We start from the raw sequence: 19,148 nt of genomic DNA on the forward strand, positions 1-19,148 counted from the left end.
TTTTTATGATGCTTAAGAACAACAAACAGTCACAAAAGTAAACAAACAACGTCCCCTCCAAAAAGAAAGAAAGAAAGAAAGAAAGAAAGAAAGAAAGAAAGAAAGAAAGAAAGAAAGAAAGAAAGAAAGAAAAAATCTATCTAGTAAAAGAGGTTTAAAAGCACATTGTCAATCCATGTTAAAAAAATTTGGAAAAGGAGGACCTGTAATTATGAATTCCACAAATAGAATTCTTTAGCCCACTTTTGTTTAAGACTGTGGGGCCTCCTGAAGTGGCAGGTGCCTTCATGCAAAGTTTGTGGGCCATGTCTTGAAGAGGGCCGACCCCATGCTAATATTAGAACAGTAGTATTTGGGAACTGCTAGTCAGGGGTCCAGATGAACTACTCGTCAACCCTGCAGAACAGTTACATGTAAACATTTGGTAAATATGAATTTCAGCCATCTTAGTCCTAGTTCAAAATGTCATTCATGTTAATCTCTTATCTGATATTTTTTTTGTATCAAATTGTGATAAAGTCATTTCATTAGAAAATACAAGGAATGCCCTGTTTGGTATTCCTAACCCAGAGGACACAAAATGTTTATGTATGGGGGGGCAGTCAAAAGGTGTTTAAAAAATATTAATACCTTTATTTTAAAGGAATATGAACATTCATATGTTTTTACACCAGTGTCAGAAAAACAATACAAAAGAAAATTATTTATTTATTTATTTTTATGTTTTGTCTCTAGATGTTGCTATTCAACCTAAGCTATGCATATGTCCAAACAACTCATAACGAAAGTTAATAGTAGGTAGTGTTTCTTTCAGATGTCATTGATATTGTAACTAGATGGTGATGCAATTGGAGAGAAATTAAGCTGCAGGCATGAAATCAGAGCTCCAACTTAATTATTTTCTTCCTTTTCTTTCTTTTTTTCCTTTTCTTTTTTTCTTTCTTTCTTTTTTTTTTTTTTTTTTAAGTTATAGGTGCACAACGAAGGAGAAGCCCCAGCGCACTAGCCATTGAAGTATTTGAAGCACATTTGGGAAGTCACATTTTGCAGGTACCTGTAAAATAAAAAGAAGCTTGCTTATATTTTACAAAAAAATAATAATAATAATCATAGATTGACTTTTATATTTTGGTAAATTTTTGAAATTTCAAATATGTATTTGTTGTTATTTTATCTTGGAACTCTGAAATTCTTATGAATTTTTTTTCTCCTTTTTAGAAAGTCATCCATTGAGAGAATATTAATGAGAAAGGGAGGGCAAGTATTACTTGTGCTGTAATCATTTAGATGGGTTGCTCTATTTAGTCAATGTGCAATGCATAGTTAACTGGCTGTTCTCAGAGTGATTGTGCGTATGTTGTGTTTGTAAGTGGATATATGTGTGTGTCTTTGGAGCTATATATTGTTTTTGAAGAGCAAAGTTTTGTTGTAAAAGTACTGTGACATTTTTATGTGTTGCCAAACTTCAGTTCTTTGCTTGAGTTTGTATTTGTTAAGTGCTTCTAATATTAATGTTTGTCTCTCCAAATTAGAAAATTTCTTAGGGTGACATTTTTTGAAATCTATTTTTAAGTAAAGAAGACTAGTAATAATTGATTTTTTCCCCAGTGAATTTCCTAACAAATAAATATGTAGGTTACTAGGATGAAGCTATAGTTATTTAACCCTAGAGGAGACTCATTCCCAGCTCAACATCTCACTTATTCAAAAATTTTTTCTTAACACTAAGCCATCTATTCAATACTTTTGCGTTCATGCACGGGCAATTATTCTACATTATTCTTGCTTCCAGGATAAATGTTGCCATAACCAAATTTTTTTTTTAATTGTGAAAGATATTTTTACCTGGAACTTGAGAAGCAGACATGTTTGGGATATTTAGGCAAGTTGCTATATTTTTAAAAAGGTTGCATTTTTCTTAGATAAACTTTGTGGCAAAATAAAAGTAAATTCCAGATTCCTGTCTATCTGGAGTTAAAAAATTACCTCAATGGTGCTTTCATTTTCTAGAGATTCAAAAGTAGTATTGAATCTAGCACATTATTCCCTAAATTATGTATACTACAAACCTCCTCCTAGTTCTCCCTGAAAAAGTAAGGTAATTCATGGTTCAATCCCAGGATTTTTTCAGAGCAGTTCTTTTGCTGGTAGTTTCAGAATCACTGGACCCTTGCTGAAAGGGTGTGTTCATGGGCCTCAACCTGGGTCTACTGAATCAGAGATATAGGATCAGGACCAGGAATTTATCATTTTCAATAACCTTCTGAGATAATTTTAATGTTGTTAAGATCTGGGAAATTAAAATTCACATTTGGAAACATGAGGACTTGAGAATTCTGTCTTCATTTATTCTGTATTTCTCATTTTTTCCATTAATACATGTTAATATCTCGGAACTGATATTTCTGTAAACCCACTTTAAGAGATGCTATTCCATTGTGTACATACAGTTTCAAGTTACCTTGGCAGTAACCCAGGATTAGTGTTAAGGGTACAGAAAGGATTATATTTCTTTCCAGATTTTATTTTATTTTATTTTTTTTTGAGAGAGAGAGAGAGAGAGAGAGAGAGAGAATTTTTTTAATATTTATTTTTTTTTTAGTCAGTGGACGCAACATCTTTATTTTATTTTTATGTGTTGCTGAGATTCGAACCCAGCGCCCCGTGCATGCCAGGCGAGCGCACTACCGCTTGAGCCACGTCCCCAGCCCCAGATTTTAAAATTTTTATATCCTTCTTTCCTGTATATACTTTGTTCAGAATCTCCATTATAAGTTTTGTGTGAGCCATGACATATATTATTGGATTGTGATGTTATTCAGGATTACTTCTGTTTATACTCTTAAGCAATCAGTGCTTAAGAATGAATCAATGAAAAAAAAAAGTTTCAAAGAATGGCCCTAGATGAGCATTATCTTCTAATTTTATTCTGGAAATCAAGATTCCAAAATCCTATGGGAGAGTGACTTAGGAATTGCAAAAATTAAAAACCAATATAGAACTTTAGAGTTTGAATCAAATATAACTCAGCATAAAAATATAGATTGGCTCTCTCTCAAGTGCCCATTCAACATTAAGCTTCTTTGAGAGAGAGGATCTAATAGGAGGCTGCCTTCTCTTCTCCACACTGAGTGGCCACACTCTATTCAGACACTACATTTTAAGAGAAATCTAGACCTCTGGATGTCATTTGGAAGAAAATAACCAGTCTAGCAAGTGAACTAGAAATCATGTTACATGAAGAATAACAAAGAACCTGGGGAAGTTTAGTTTGGAACACACATGACTTAAAAGGACATGAATGCCTATTCTATATATTTGAAGACCTCATTAAAAAAATAGATGGTTTCAGTTTGACTTCAGAGTAAAGAAAAAAGGATAGAGGGTGGGGTGGTGGTGGTAGGTGGTGTACAACTGAAGAAAAAAAGAGAAATCACACCCAAATACATATGTGGGGTATGTTCAAAGCTGTTGACTTTAAAATGGAAGTGGTTTCATAGATATGCTGACAAGAAATTCAAGCAATAATCTTGAAATTTCCATAGAGACTAGTACTTTTTCTTATCATTTGATTTTTAATATTAATGGTAATGGAGTAGAAGAACTACATAATCTGTATGGAACTATACCATTTTATTCTCTTAAGTAAAAATATTGTGGGCAAGATGGGGTTGGGAGGTAGTATTATCAGGAAGAGCATCCTTTAGGTTATGTAATTAGTTGCCTTGCCTAATTATCAGGGAAATCCTTGAGCCTGTAGATTCCATGTCTATGGCATCTTCAACAATATCTCAAGGTTCTGCAAGGTTAAGATGATTTCTACATCTTGTTTCAAGAGGGTCTACGGTAGAGTCTGATTGATTCCTGGCATCTTGGGATAAATTCTTCATTTCTTTTCTCCTTCCGACCCTTTCTTCTCTTTCAAATACTTTATAAAAGCTGTGTTCTCAACAAGGTGGAGGTATGGACTCTGCTCTCACAGTTTATGTCACTTACCCTCCTTCCAAAATTTCAGATACTTAGTAAGAACACAATATTCATTGTATGTGGCTGCCTTCTTTAACTACCTTGCATTCATTTGAGGAAACAGGAACCAGGAGTGAACAACGTTAAACTGGTCAAGTATGATAGGGCTTGGAGAGAGCAAAGACTCTAGAATTGAAATGTTAAAAATGACATCTCAAAGTTGTTGATGGATGAATAGGAGTTTATTAGCTGAATAAAATAGAAGAATATTCGAATCAAAGGGAGTATCAAACACAAAGGCAAGGGAACAAGAAATAGATCTTGTTGGGGGACTGTTAGTGTGTTTGATATGATGGCTGTTCCACATGTTCAGGAAGCACATAAGCCATGAAGGTGGAGAAATTACATGAACCATGTGTGACAGGCCTAGGGAGCCAACCCAGGAGGTGAGGACTTGATTCTCTAACTAGTGATGAGCCAATGGAGACGGCTTTTATGTGGGAAGTGACAAGGAAGGATTTGGTTTATTTCTGGAGTTATCAAAATACAGTGTCTAGGAAGTCTTTTGAGTTATGAGAGCCTGATATAAAGAGACCGTTTAGGAAATTGTTACAACATTTCAAGAAAGAAAGTGAAGATCTTCTCCAAGGTAGAGTTCTGTGAATGGGGCGGTATTATGAAACTGAGATAGGATCATTGGCACAAGGTCATTCAGTAGAGGGGACAGACTAGGAAATGGAAGGATTAATGATGGTCACAGGTTCTCTAGATTGGTAGCTAGCTATCCTGATCCTCTTGCCTGAGAGAAATTTAAAGGGATATTTTCTTAAATAGCCAAGTTGATATGAGGTGAGCAGTTGTAATCCTGGGTCTGATCCTCTGAAGCAGTGTTGAAGCTAGGGCTGAAAATAGGGCTTGGAAATACTAATCACTGGTGTTGAAATAAATGGCAGTTCAAATCAAGGAATGGATTGAAAACCCATGGAACTGATGTAGAGCAAAGAGAAGGTTAAGGAGCATGTGGGGGCAAGTTGTCACCTAAAATGCAAAGAGAAAAGAGAAGACAAGAAGGAATAGGACACCACAGAATTTGATTTTGTTAGGGGAAGAAATATTAATAATGTCAAGGTAGCTGAAGATAAATCTTTAATAGGGTAAATACTGAAGAGATGCCTTAAGTTTTTTCAATTGAAACAGTTGCACTGGAGTGTTAGGTGTAGAAGATAAACCTAATACATGGCAGAAGGCAAAGGAGAAGAATGTAGATGTTTGTAATAAAAGAAGTGCAGGAGATGAAATGATAGTGCCAAGGAAATATTTCGTATTTCATGCTGTGAGACTGTGTTTATATGTCTGAGATTTATGGGGCCAGGCAGTTTGTGCATATCAGAAGATAGATGGACAACGAGCTCTGTTAGCCAATTATATGCTCTTTAGCAATCCGCCTTTTTAAAATCAATATCTTGTGGTCATATCTGTATTAAGAAAGGATTGATTTTCATTATTATTAATGGCTAAACGACACACCATACTATGGATGTTTCATAATTTATTTAACCATTTTCCACTATTGGATATTTTGCTTATATCTAAAAGTTTGCATTTCTAATGCAAATACCAACTGAGAGGGTGTACATGTATAGGTGTTTCAATTAGAAGAATCTAGTCCAAATGGATTTTTAGCATAAGTTGATTAAAATTTTACTAAGTTTTATGTATTGTGCTAACTTTTCTTCTCATATCATCAAATATTCACAATGTGTACCCAGTGAGATAGGTACTGTGGTTGTGGTTATGTATGTTTTCAAATTAAGTCATCTAACACTTAGAAAACTAAAATAACTCAAATTTACATGTCTTTTTAGGTAACAGAGTAAAATTTGAACTCAGGATGCTAAAGCTAGATTGAAATACTTCCCAAGCAATGGTGAGAGCATTTTAAAAGACAGTTATTTTAAGAGTGAAAAAATAAGATAATTATAGTTGGAGTGAACAGGATTAGGAAGCTGACTGAATTTGGAGGGTGAAGGAGAGGTTAGATCAAAATACCAGTGAAGGGCTGACAGCAGCAGGTGCCACGCTTCCCCACTACCTGCATCTCCAACGCTGTTTCATTGAAATACAAACCACATTTCCCTTGGTGTATAGAGGTTGAGGGTAGGAGATGAGGATGAACTTCTTAATTTTTGATGCATCCATGCTGTGACTATAATAAGTGTTTTTATTTTGTATATCTAATTCACCATATTTTTTTCTTAGGAAATTTGATGAAATTTCTTAAAATTTCTTTTCCACTGAAAGGGGAAAAAGCTGAATATTATGAGGATTCCATCAATGTAAAATCAACTTCTGTGAGGCCAGTTTCCAAACAGTACTAGTGTATGGGGGCAGGACCAAGGCCCAGAGTTGTACATTGCCCAACTCAGGGGCCACCATTCTCACGGAGCCTTACTATTGACTGTGATCAGTTTTATGGTCCCAGTGGACCTGTAGCTATTAGAGGGATGAATTTTGGGAAATAGCCAACTTCCCAAGGGAGACAAGGGTTCAAGGGATGTCATGGCTGTGAAGTGTACCTACTGGGCCCGAGTCAAGACATTTTAGTCATTATATTCCTCTTTGACTTTTTAAAGTTTAGCGGAGGAATGAGAAGGCAAGGAGTCAAGATTGTGGATTATACATTTTGTGACAGGCTAGGTAAAAATCCAAGAACTTCAGGAGATAATGAGGCAGGATCTTTCCTAAATGTGGTACATGTGACTAAGCACAAATTTGGTTTCTGCTTTGAAAGTTCTCCATAGGGCATTATTGTTTCTACCTCATTCTCTCCTTAGCATGAAAAAAAATATGAATGGTATTTATTTTTACTTTTCCAGTTTAGTGACCAGATAGCATATTCATATTTTAACTTATTGAAGTTAACGAAACACAAAATGATAATAAATATCATCTTTGCAAGTCATAAAATTAACTACCGGAATGGCTTTCCCTTAGGTGCCAGATTTATGAATGGAGTACTTTAATTATTTGTATGCCCTTAGCAGAAGGATTTGCTTTTTTTTTCACTCTGTAAATAATGTTTATATAATTGTTATATAAAGTTGTAATATGTTTTTGCATACTCCATACTAATGCTACTTTACTTACCTCACAGGTGTTAAAACAATCAAATCAGACCTAGTAAGTGGAAGATATTTAAAGCTTATATTTGAATTCATTCTTAGCATTTTATATTAAACTATATGTACATATATATTATACTACTGACATTGTATAATACACATAATTACTAATAACTGTCATGTGCTTATAAAGTGATTGAAAGACAGTCTTTTTGCTTAATATGTTTGGTATCATAAAATAAAACTTTATGATTTGGATGATTTTATCATAAGTACTCACATGTTTGTACAAAAATGACACAGGAATGAATTTATTATTTAAACTCAGTTAAAAAGGATATTCTATAAGAAATGTCTTAAGTGGAAGTAATGGTATCACTATATCAATTTTGTGATTGGCTATATTACATGAACCACCCCCTCAGGTCTAGGTCATTGCCTCCGCATTATTTTTGGTCAAAAGGGAATTTTCATATTGCTCTTAGAACATTTAGGCCCCAAACTGAAAGAGAACTTCCGTGGACAGATCCTTTGAGAGACCATAAAGAACCTCTAAGAACATTTTAAAACTCTAGTACATCAGGTTCTCTGACAGTAGTAAAGGCTCAGTAGAATGGTTGTATGATTGTATGTCTTCTTTGGCATATCTAGGAAAATAGTTTTGCAAGGATAATTTATTAGTAGAAGAACTCTGTTGTACAAAATGAATATATGGCATATAGTAGACCATAGGAAAATAGTTTCATTAAGGTACGTGTTTTCTAAAAATACGGAGAAGTTACTCAAATTTAACTATTAACTTTTTTTTCTATTTATTGGACAAACTCATCAAGGATTTGTGTAAATGACATGGATGATGGCCTAAATGAACTGTCAGATTTCATTCATGTCTTTTTAAGTTTTCCCTCTCAACACCTTCCACTATGGAATATAGGATAGTACATAGACATGTCTCAAAAAAGAAAAAAAAAAGCCTGTGTTTTTTTATTTTATTTTATTTTTTTAGTTATAGATGAACACAATACCTTTATTTTTTTATTTTTATGTAGTGCTAAGGATCAAACATAGTGCCTCACACATGCAAGGTGAGCACCCTACCACTGAGCTGCAACCACAGCCCAAGCCTGTGTTTTTTTATAGAGTCTGTTATGGATCAGATTTAGAAGAAAATCAGGTTAAGATTTACATTTTAATTTCCATATTTCTATTGTTACTGACAATAGGTTGATTAAGAATAGATGCTACAGCTGGAGTTGTAGCTCAGTGATAGAGCGCTTGCCTCGCATGTGTGAGGCCCTGGGTTCAATCCTCAGCACCACATAAAAATAAATTAAAAAAAGAACAGATAAGTATCATGTCCATCTACAAATAAAAATAAAATGAATTTTTTAAAAAAGAACAGATGCTGGAATCATAGTTGGTCGATATATCATATTGGTGTTGCAGATTTATTGTCAGACAAATGAGAACATATGTATTCTCTACCAAAAATTTTTGAAAATTTGTATTGCTGTAATAAGGGAAGCAAAATAAATATTATCTTCTATATATCCTTGTTAGTGTTCAGGTACTTCATGTCACAGTACCACTCCAGTCTCAGAGACCAGTCAACTATGGAACTGAATATTCTGGTGAGAAGATATACTGGAAGTATAGACAAAAACAATGTATAGTTGACACTGTAAAGTATACTTAAACAGTGTTGGGGTGGATGTAGAGAATGTCAAAAGGGCTGTTATCAATATCACCTTTAATTTCTTTCAGCAAAATAAATTAAAATGTTAACTAATATGATTCAAACATCTAGGCAAAGGAAAGTGAATGAATACACCTATAATAGCTCAAATGCTGACTAATATAAAAATACAAATTATTATTAAGATGCTGTCTAGCTAAGTCAACATTCCTTCTACATCTGATGGTAATGTTTTCAAAAGCCTTTTCTGCACAAGAGTAATGCCTTCAAGTGTATTTTCTATTTTAATGATGAGTTAGAATTTCAACTATTTATTTTATTGGAACTTATAAGTATCAAAGAAGTGATGATCTCTAGGAATTTGAATTATCTTTTTCCTGATGGCTCCTGGTAAAGTGCTATCCCTCTGGACATCAGCACTAAAATAAAATGAAATGATTTCAAATAATAGAGGCATTCTGAATTAATTCCTTCAGTTATGATAGAAGAAGGAGAGATAGGTGAGTGACCCTAAAGTCTCCCCATGATCTGGAATGGTAAGAAAATGTAAAACTAAATATAGAAAAAGAGAAAGTTAGTGAATATATTTGCATATGCAAATTAGCTTAATTGATACTGCTTGCCTCTACAGGGATTTTTCATTACAAACTGGAGTGCTACATTGTTCAGCTCATATTGAGTAATTTAGTAACTAATGAGACCAGTTTGCACTAATTTGCATATGATAAATGAGCTTAATTGCAGTAAATAACTTGGAGGCATAATTACTTAATTTTCCTGTGTTGCACGGCTTTTAAGTTCACGTATGAACAACTCAAGATAATTTTGCATATTTAAATTAGTTGCTTTTAAATTTTCTTGAACAAAAAAAAAGGAACACACCTTATCAATTGAGCTGTAAAACAATCAAAAGTAAGGATTGCAGAATTTTTATTTAAAAAGAAAGAATAGGAAAGAAAAGAAGAAATTTCTTAAATCTGTTATTCACCTCTCCCATATCTTCACCTCAAATAAGATAGCAGCATTGACATTTAGAAAAATGTTTTTAATGTTGAAAGTTAATTCATAACTTCGATTGGAAACTGGCCCAGGTTACTGTATATGAATAACTTTTGAAATCAATTTTATAGAATAGATGTGACATGTTCACTGCCTAGTTTGACAAACTAATATCAAGGTAGTCAGTTGGATCTCCCACCTGCAATGTGTTAGGTTTAATGAAGTAGGCAGCACTGTAACCGTGGCATTTGTTTTCTATCTAGATTAATGTTTCAAACTAACTGAATTGCATCTATTGGAGAATCTTGGTATGAGACGACTATGAATGACCTCCTTATTGGTCTTCACATTATCTTAAGAATATATGTTTTATCAAAATCTCCATTTGCAAAATTGAAAAACTGAAGTACATATAGAGTTGATGGCAAACTATTATTTCATGATACCAAGTTGCCTTAAAATTTCATTTTGCGGGGAAAAGTATAATTTACTATTCAGAACCAACTTAGACCATATGAAATCATATTCATGATTATGAGAAGATATTATATAGTTGTGAAAGTTTAAAACCTGTAATTTAAAAAACCAGAAGGGAACATTAGGGCTCTTCATTTGCCACAGTATGGAAAAATAACTCATGAAAATTTTCTCTGAAAAGCTCAAATCCCACCAATTCAGTATAAGTTTCCTATAGCTTTCAGAGGCATGCCAGAGCAGGTATTAATATTTGTGTATTAAAAGTGTAAAATTTGAGATCTTTCTATAATAGGTTCTCAGAAAATACCTGGTAAATACAAAAAACAAGCAAATAAATCTGAGGCAGAGTCAGAGTGAATCTCAGAACCCAGGGCTTTGTTTTACCTCCATATTCTCAGCTCAGTGTTCATTCATATCCTCTGGACATGGAAAGAGTAGGCAAATTCAGTATCTGCAAAGATTTTTGTATCCAGCCAATTTGAATTCACATCTCAGCTTGCTCATTTCTTAACTGTGTAGACCTAGAATTATCTCTTGCCCTCTCTGAGCCTTGATTTCTTCATCTTTAAAATTGAAGAAAGGATTTCCTGGATGCATGTTGTAAAGATAGTAAAGTTTAAAGTGCTTAGTATAGAATCTTGTGTATAGAAAGTTTTTGATAGACAGCTAATGTTTCTGTCTATATGCAGAGTAGTCTAAGGATACTGTGCAGGTTCTTAAGAAACACGTTAGTGCTTATAGGAGCATCATCAATGTAGAAGAAATAAGGAACATTATCAATAAATCCTCAAGATAAATTTAATTTAATAGAACAAACATTGTTTATATTGATAGTATTTATATTTGACAGTATACATTAGTTCAGAATACACCATTTAAAAACGACCATGTATTTTTTACCTCAAATGAAAACCCTTCTCTTAAAAACCAAAGCAGTTGTCTAAATAGTCATTACCAACTTAGAAACAACTAGAAAATACAACTTATAGAGGGACTCAAAATTGAAGTTTCCTTTAAACTAAGATGTGATGTGTCATTATTATTCTTATTATGTCTCAACTTTCTTATAAAAATGGGAATAAAGAGCCAATAAGAATTCCAGAAGAGCTAGAAGGTAGAACTAGTCCTCATCCATTGCTATAAATTATGTTTGCCAGACATTGAAGGGTACATATGATTTTCCTCATGCATGTTGCAGAAAAATCTATCATCTGTTATGCTGATAAGGGGTACCTTTCCACATGAAGACCAGAAGAGAGAACTCAGAGGGATTTCTATGATGGGGTGGGGGTGGGAGACAGCAGATACACATCATCCTGGGTTTTTATACACATCACTAACTTTGATTTGCAGACTAAGCGCGTTCATTTTCTGCTAAGAAATATGTGAAATCTGTGGGTAGGGAAGGACTTGAAGTCACTACTGTGAATGAAAGGCAAGGCATCTGGGCACTTAACTAAAACCAATAAATGAGGACTTCCTAGTTGCAAAACAGATTATCTTGGGTGGTCAGGATCTAGGAAAACCAGACAATAAATCTTAAAGTACTGAGCTTCAGTTCAGTAAACATTTACTGAGTGCCTAATGTGTATCAGACTGGAGAAAATACTGGAGAACAAAATGAGTTATGTTTGGCTCCTTAGCATTCCCATCATGAGTGGAGAAGACCAGGAAGAAAATAAAATAACATGGTTCCATGAAAGGCAGAACCGTTGTCAGTTGTACCTGGATTTGGATCCCTGCTTTTAGATATTGAACTCAGGGAAAGTACTTAAACTCTCCAAGTTTCATTTTTTTTTCAGTGCAGAATGGAGTTTTTTATGTGGTTAAAAAAGAGATATATGATGCTTTCCCCCCCAAAACACACACACACTGCAAGAGTACTTGCAGAGTACTGCAAGAATTAGATGAGAATGGCTACACACAATGCCTAGCTTATATGAGATACTATGCACAGAGCACATAGAGAATGGCAGCTGAAGAGAAGTTGACAACCTGTAGACACAACAGGAGGGAATCAGATCACCCAGCCTGATGCCTATCAATGAGCACTTGCTATAATCATGAACCTACACAGTTCACCTTCACACATACCTTTTTAACTTTGGTATTCATGTGGGTCTTGGTGGGAGTAATTGGAGGGTCTGACACATGCCTTCTTTTAGCATATGCACTTATAGTAAAGACTGGGGGAAGAAAACAAAAGAGCAGCAATATCATTGCGATCAGGCAAATTTCATTTGTGGGCATACTAAGAATATTGTTTTCGAAGTATGGAAACATCTTTAATTATCTCTCAGGTACTAAAGGTGACTGGATTATTTGAAGATTAAAATGGGACAGAAAGATAATTATACTGTCAATTTAAAAAGTGGGCAGAGGTCTCAAACTCATAAGGTTATGTGTAAATATGAATATGAATAATTTTCTCATTTGTAGGTATTTATAGCTCTGTGGTGATATATCAAGATATTTGCAAATCTGTGCTAGGTTACAGTGTTCTTCTTGGCTTTAGAATAGTCCTTGGTGGGAGAAGACATCATATTCTTGTTACCCACATGAGCTAGGAATGACATAGAAGAGTGACACAGCTATCATTAACCTTGGATTCAAAACTCAGGCAGTGTGGCAGGGTCTGCTTTCTCTTCTCAAAGTCTCCAGAACTTCAAAAGCCTTTTGGGTTCATTTGGGTTTGAGAAAGGTTTGGAGAATAAACTGATTGCAGACACCTGTGAATAGCCTAGAACAGTAGTATTCTGAGAAATTTGGGAAAAGTAGCTTAGAAGAATCAAATCAGAGTTACTTTAAAATATTTAGAAAATCTCTAAATATAATATGATCTAAATTGAATATATAATTGAACAATTATTATAATATAATGTATGCTATAGTCTTCCTCACTAGCTTTCTAAAGACAGAAAGATTATCAAAGAAAAATCTTCCATAAGAAGTTGTTGGTGTGTGTGTTTGTGGGGGTGGGCAAGCATCATATATCTCTTTTATAACCACATAAAATGGGAGGGGGATGTTAAAGAAAAAAATTATACACTCACAGGATAAACAAAAGAAGAAGAAGAAAACAAAAGCCAACTATTTGATTTTCTGTAAATCAACTAAGATGAAATTGTGATCCTTGTCTCTTAAAAATAGTTTTGGAAGGAAAGCTGATTTCAAGAGCTGGGTTCCCAATAGCACCTCATGGCTGATACATGGTTGTATGTGGTTTTCTTCTTCTAAGTTGATGTGGATCATACTTTTCTCATTGAAGATCATAGAAACCAGAATGTGTAGGCACCAGCAAAAAAAAAAAAAAAAAAAAGGCACTCAAGGCATCATGTTGGGGAGAGGGGAGCTGTAGACTTGCTCCAGGGATCCATCCTCTCTGGACTACAGGTGTGTACCTGCAGGCAAGCCCAGGAGCTGGGTCAGATGTTCTTGGTCATTCAGTCTCCAGCTGTTTTTATTACTCTCTACTAGCTCCTTGTGAATATCATTTACCAGACACTTGCCAGTTCAAGATCTGATAATATCTGATGCAGGTAAGAAATCCATGGGACAGTGTTATTTTGTGACAGCACAATAAGAAAAGCAATATCATACCATTTTGCTTTACTTCTGTTTCAAATAAAATATTTTGGGCATTGGTGAAATTATTATAAATATTTGTCATTCTGGTAAATGTAATGCGTAAGTAGTGGTTGGATTACCCACACAGAAGGGCCTAGTCACATTCCTGTGAGGTGGGATAACTGTTGCAGGAATTGTCTGGTCAGATCATTGCTAAGGATTTATATATAGCCCTTTAGGTCCCCAGAAAAATGTCCTCTAAAGTAATTCACTCTTATACTTCATCTTAGAGTGATGCAATGATTTAGTAAATTTCATCTGGTGTAGAGATTAGACCAAGAGTAGAATTGACCTAAAGAAATTTCTTTCTTTTTCTTTTCTTTTTTATTTTGTAAGCGGGAAGTCTGTGAGTTCCACATAAATACAAAGGCAAATGATAATATCAATGACTATTTTAATTGCATCTTTAATCCATAAGGATAGTTCAATGACATTTTAAATTATACTTTTAGAATTGTAGTCACATAGGAGATAAAACTCAGTAACTATTTAATAATGCATAGTAAGATCAACTGTATCCTCTCTTGAGATCACATTTAGGTGGACTGAATGTAAAAGCCCAATCCAGAATTTAGACAGCTTTTAATCTTCTGGAAGTCATCGCTGGGTCTTTCTAAATATAAAGCACCCAGGCCTGTTCCTTTAAGCTGGTACCTGTTATCTCTACTGAATGGTTAGTTTTACTGGATTCACAGCTAAGCTATATAGTTTTTTCCTAGTAATTGAATTCTTGAAGATCAAACTATTGTCATGACAGGAAAGTTACTGATGAGCTTGAGTAATTTATGTGAATGATTGGTAATTAATTGCTAATTATTTAACTGGGCTTTACCCTGCAACTAATATGATCAGGTTGTTTTGGTGGGGGGGAAAAGTGGTAAAGTGACTTGCTTAAGGTCCCACAACTGTTAGGAACTGGTGTAGCTGGTATTTGAACTCTGAGAGAATGACAGAGAAAGGAATTATAAAATATATATATATATTCAGTATTAAATTATTTTGCAATAGACATTTTTCAAGTGACTTACTTTAAACTATGGTTTGAATGGAAACTAGAGGACATCCACTTTTGTTTAATAAAGAAATCTTTGCCCTGAGCAGAAGACAACATTTTAAAGCTTGTCATTTCATTCCTGGGAAAGTGTTTGAGGAAAATGACATGGCTCAGCCCTGTTTGCTGACCATTTTGTTGTCTCCTGCTGAGACTTGCCATTTCCATAGCCAGTGGGCTGTATTGAATCAGACAGAAGCAATAGATCATTAACAGAAATGGAGACTTGGGGAAGCCTGCAGAGAGAAAGCAGGGGGAAATCATTTGGGGCCACATCAACAAAACTGCATCTAATAGAACCTCATGCAATGATGTGGTGAGGGGGGAAGAAGGGGAGGTTAGACTTATTTTTTCAGAGAAGCTTAAGAAGCTTTAAAAAGCACAAAGTAATTTTATCCGCCCCCCCCCCCAAAGTGCCATGCCTAACATGAGAATAAAGGTGGGAGAAGAGGCTTACTTCTATATGTACATTTTCTCTCATTGAAAAATATTGGTTTAAAATTCATTCAGTTAAAAAAAAATACAGGTTTTATTTTCCTACTGACACCTGCATTAACCTTGAGATCTTTAATGCATGTCGCTAATCCAAAGTAAGATTATACTATTTATTTCAATCAATATCTGAATTATTAGATTGTGTTTCCATGATCCTTGGAGATCCTTCTGGAGTATTGTAATGGAGAGGTAGGGTTGAAGGGACAAATTTTGCCACTGAGATCACTGCCTGTTATTTTTTTTATATTCATAAAGTTTAAATATATGTAAGTAAATATATATGTTTATGTATTCATAGCCTCCTTGTAAATGTAGAGCAGTTTAGTTGGGTCAAGAAATATACAAAGTCTTATTTTGATATTAAATAAACATTCACAGTTTGCTATGTGAGGCTCCCCAAATGCTGCTTTGGGGAATATTTAGATACTACTCCTTCTCTCGATATATAATAAATTTTTTATCTCCTAATTTGTAGTTAAATGTGCAGATGTGGAGATAGGACCTAAAATTTAAATCATTTCACTTATACCTGAACAAAATGTAGGAAATAGAATACCATTTTCCTATTATTCTATCATTCATATACTGAAAAATTTATTCATTTATTTATACAAGAATGTATCTATGTTTATTTTTTGGAGGAAAGATAGCTCCAAAATGGTTGGATGCATGTCTTAGGCTTCCTGTTACAGTGTAAGCTTCTTGAAGACAGGGATCTTGTCTTGATCATCTTTGTGTCTTCCACAGTGTTGTGCTCTTAGTTTGTGCTCAATACATTTGTTGAATTGACTTGAATTTATGTAGGTAGTCCATGGAACTTCTAACAGATTGATCACTAATTGTCTCTTGTTATTAAGAAGTCACTGGTACTAAATCATTCCAAGGTGTATTCTTATCACTGGAAGAAGACATTTACATGCTGAGCTCCTCGTAGGGTTAATGTATTATGCACCCAAGTCCCCATGCACCAATATGAGAATGTCCTTCTCAGCCAGGAGGTCATTAAAGAAAACACAGTCCCATCATAATGTCATTTTCCCCTTAATTTTCTGATTACTTACATTTGGTTTGGTCCTAATTATGAATACCTTTAATTGCTTTATCACAGTGGTGATTAACTGTGCCCAAGTCAAACCCCTTTGAAAGAGTACGACTCCTTCTGAAGGCTTTGCATGAATGCACTGAGGAAGAATATTAAACAAAGAACTAGAGGTTTTCCAACTTCCAGAAGGCTAGTCAGCCCTCTGACATTTCTAGTGAATGTCTTCCTGAGAGACCCAGGAGTGATTTTCATTTTGGGTTTTTTCAGAACTGAAATTCAACTCTCTCACCGTTTTTTTTTTCCCCAATATGTTATAATCTGCTGTGTTATTTACATTAATCTTTCTGCCAGAAGACAACATTGGAAATAAAATACATGTTAATACATGTTAGTTGTTCCCTAGAATGAATATATGAGTGTGTATATGTGTATAATTACATATATAACACATACACAGAAAATGTTTTAAATGAACTTTGAAATTCATGCAATATCCCTGAAGGAATAGATGGTTGTGTTTCCCTGTGTTTTCCATTTATGTGTGTAAAATAGAATAATTTAAATTTTTCATAATTCATAAATTACAAAGTTTAACACAGCAGTTATAAATGATTTTTTGCTGAAACACTTGATAGCAATCACCTTCATTTTAAGCGATATTTAAAGGTAATACATATTGATAGAGGTAATTGTTTTCTTTTTAAATGAAGGCATCAAATAGGATATAAAAGAAACAAAACAAATATTTTGTATTTTATGGTTTTTGACTTGTATAAAACAGATTTTGAGATTAAATCATTTTAATTTGAAGTAAGCACGTGGTATTATCTTATTGTTTCTGTAGGACTGTTTTGAAACAATACTATTGTACTATCTTCATTTAAATCTTACATTTATTTTATGTTCTCAGAAATAGCAGTATATGTGTCATAGTGACATAGATCACCCAGGACTCATGCCCATCAAACAAAGCTCCCTTCCCTCACTTCTCTCCCTTTGAGGCAGGGGCCACACATTGGAGATCAGGGTGGAGAGACTTTTTCTCCCCTGGTAAGGGTTAAGTGTGATCTGGGGAGAAAGAAGGTCTTTGCTTTGGGAAAGCTGGCACAGATGAGCAGGAGGACACGTCATTGTCAATTTATTTTCAAGCTATCCTCTCTCCCTTGAGGAAGCCTTTCGCATTTTTAATCTTTGATGATTCACACTTGCCAAGCATCTCTTTTTTCTCATTTTGTTGCTCCCAATTGGAAGGAAAAGTTCACCCAGTGGCTCATTTGTAAAGGATGAGTGAAGAGAGGTGATGTGTAGATGATGACCCTCCCTTGTCTTTTTGGTGGATAGGTGCCTATGACACACACTGCTCCAGTACTGTGCGGGAAACTACCACAGTCTGAGAAACAGAGACACAAATTATCTGCCGTGGTGCCTTTCCTTTTTGTGCTAATTTTTCCTATGGAAAACTCCATGCATATAAATACAAGGTTTCTGGTAACTCTCTCAGCCACTGTACCTCATGTTTCTATTCATGGAGTTAAAAAAAACCCACAACTTTAATGATTAAGACTTGAAGAAATAGTGCCAATATTTTAAAAGTTTCCCTTGATAGACTTCAGTATCTGAAACTGGCAAATCAGGTAAGTTCCTGGAGTGCTGCAGTGTAAAGTGATTATCTGGTTTACTGTTTTCAAATACACTGAAGTCTAGGCAGTGCCAATGAGCACAACAGGGAGGCAGCAGACTGATCCCCAGCAGAGAAACAATCAGGTCTAGCAGAACGTTCAGCTGTGGGGCCAGGAAGGAAAAGCTGACATCCAGATGCCAGTGCTTTGGAAATCTTATCTGGAGTTGCACATATGGGTCCTGCATCTGCTCGGGTTATGCCACCAGTCAGCGTCCAAATTGACACAGCTACCATGGCACAAATAGACAGAGGCATGGCTATATGTCTGGGTGTTTCTGCTAAGACAGCTGTCAAAAGCAGGACTGTTGGCCTTATGAAAGCTAATTTTCAGAGGACCAATCTGGGCACTTTGAGTGATAGGTTTAGCATACCCATACTGACTCATTTCTGAATGTCCATTGTAGGAAGGAGAATGTGTTGATGAAGAATATAGGTGGGTGTGTGCACGTGAGCACATCTATACTTGTGGTGAATTTTTTTGGCAAATGTAATTAGTGCTCAGGGAAATTTAGGACCAAATGACTTTGAACTATGATTTATATCAGTGCATGGTAAAAAAAAAAAAAAACTCAGGATACACTTATTCTATCAAAGAAATGTGGCTTCCAAATCTAATAGTGAAGATAAACTGTTTTCTCCCCTTTTACATTAAAACAATGGATAGAGGCTCAAGACCATAAACTAGTATTTGCCTTTCAGAAAGTACTTTTCTTATCTCATCATAATAGGCCAATAGCAAACTGAAAGATTCAGCATAAACAATCCACCTTTTCTTGTCTTTACTCTCCAGAATCCTTAAAAAGAGACAAGAGTTCGTTTATCTCTTGTTATCTCAATTTAATGTCTTGAACAGCAATGACCAATGGAGAAATGTATGTTTTAGGATACAATTTATATATCTACTTCCAATTTCAAGCATTTATTTATGTAATCCTCTATCTTTATTGGAATCATCAATTCCTGATGGATAACAGGTTAGGTATAGGAATAAA

The 19,148-nt window shown here is 34.7% G+C and overlaps 1 protein-coding gene across 6 annotated transcripts in view; it reads left to right on the forward strand.

Annotated features, from left to right (window-relative positions):
* Npas3 (neuronal PAS domain protein 3) overlaps positions 1–19,148 on the forward strand; it is an 830,756-nt gene that overhangs the window by 406,525 nt on the left and 405,083 nt on the right. For 4 of the 6 annotated variants that reach the window (XM_077799936.1, XM_026414289.2, XM_077799937.1 and 1 more), the window contains one exon: positions 974–1,050. In XM_077799936.1, coding sequence (XP_077656062.1) covers positions 974–1,050 — 77 coding nt within the window. Of the gene's footprint in view, positions 1–967; positions 1,051–19,148 lie in introns of all 6 variants that reach the window. The other 2 variants (XM_077799935.1, XM_077799938.1) reach the window with 1 other exon arrangement.

The sequence above is a fragment of the Urocitellus parryii genome, chromosome 6 (genome assembly GCF_045843805.1).
Source record: "Urocitellus parryii isolate mUroPar1 chromosome 6, mUroPar1.hap1, whole genome shotgun sequence".
NCBI lineage: Eukaryota > Metazoa > Chordata > Mammalia > Rodentia > Sciuridae > Urocitellus > Urocitellus parryii.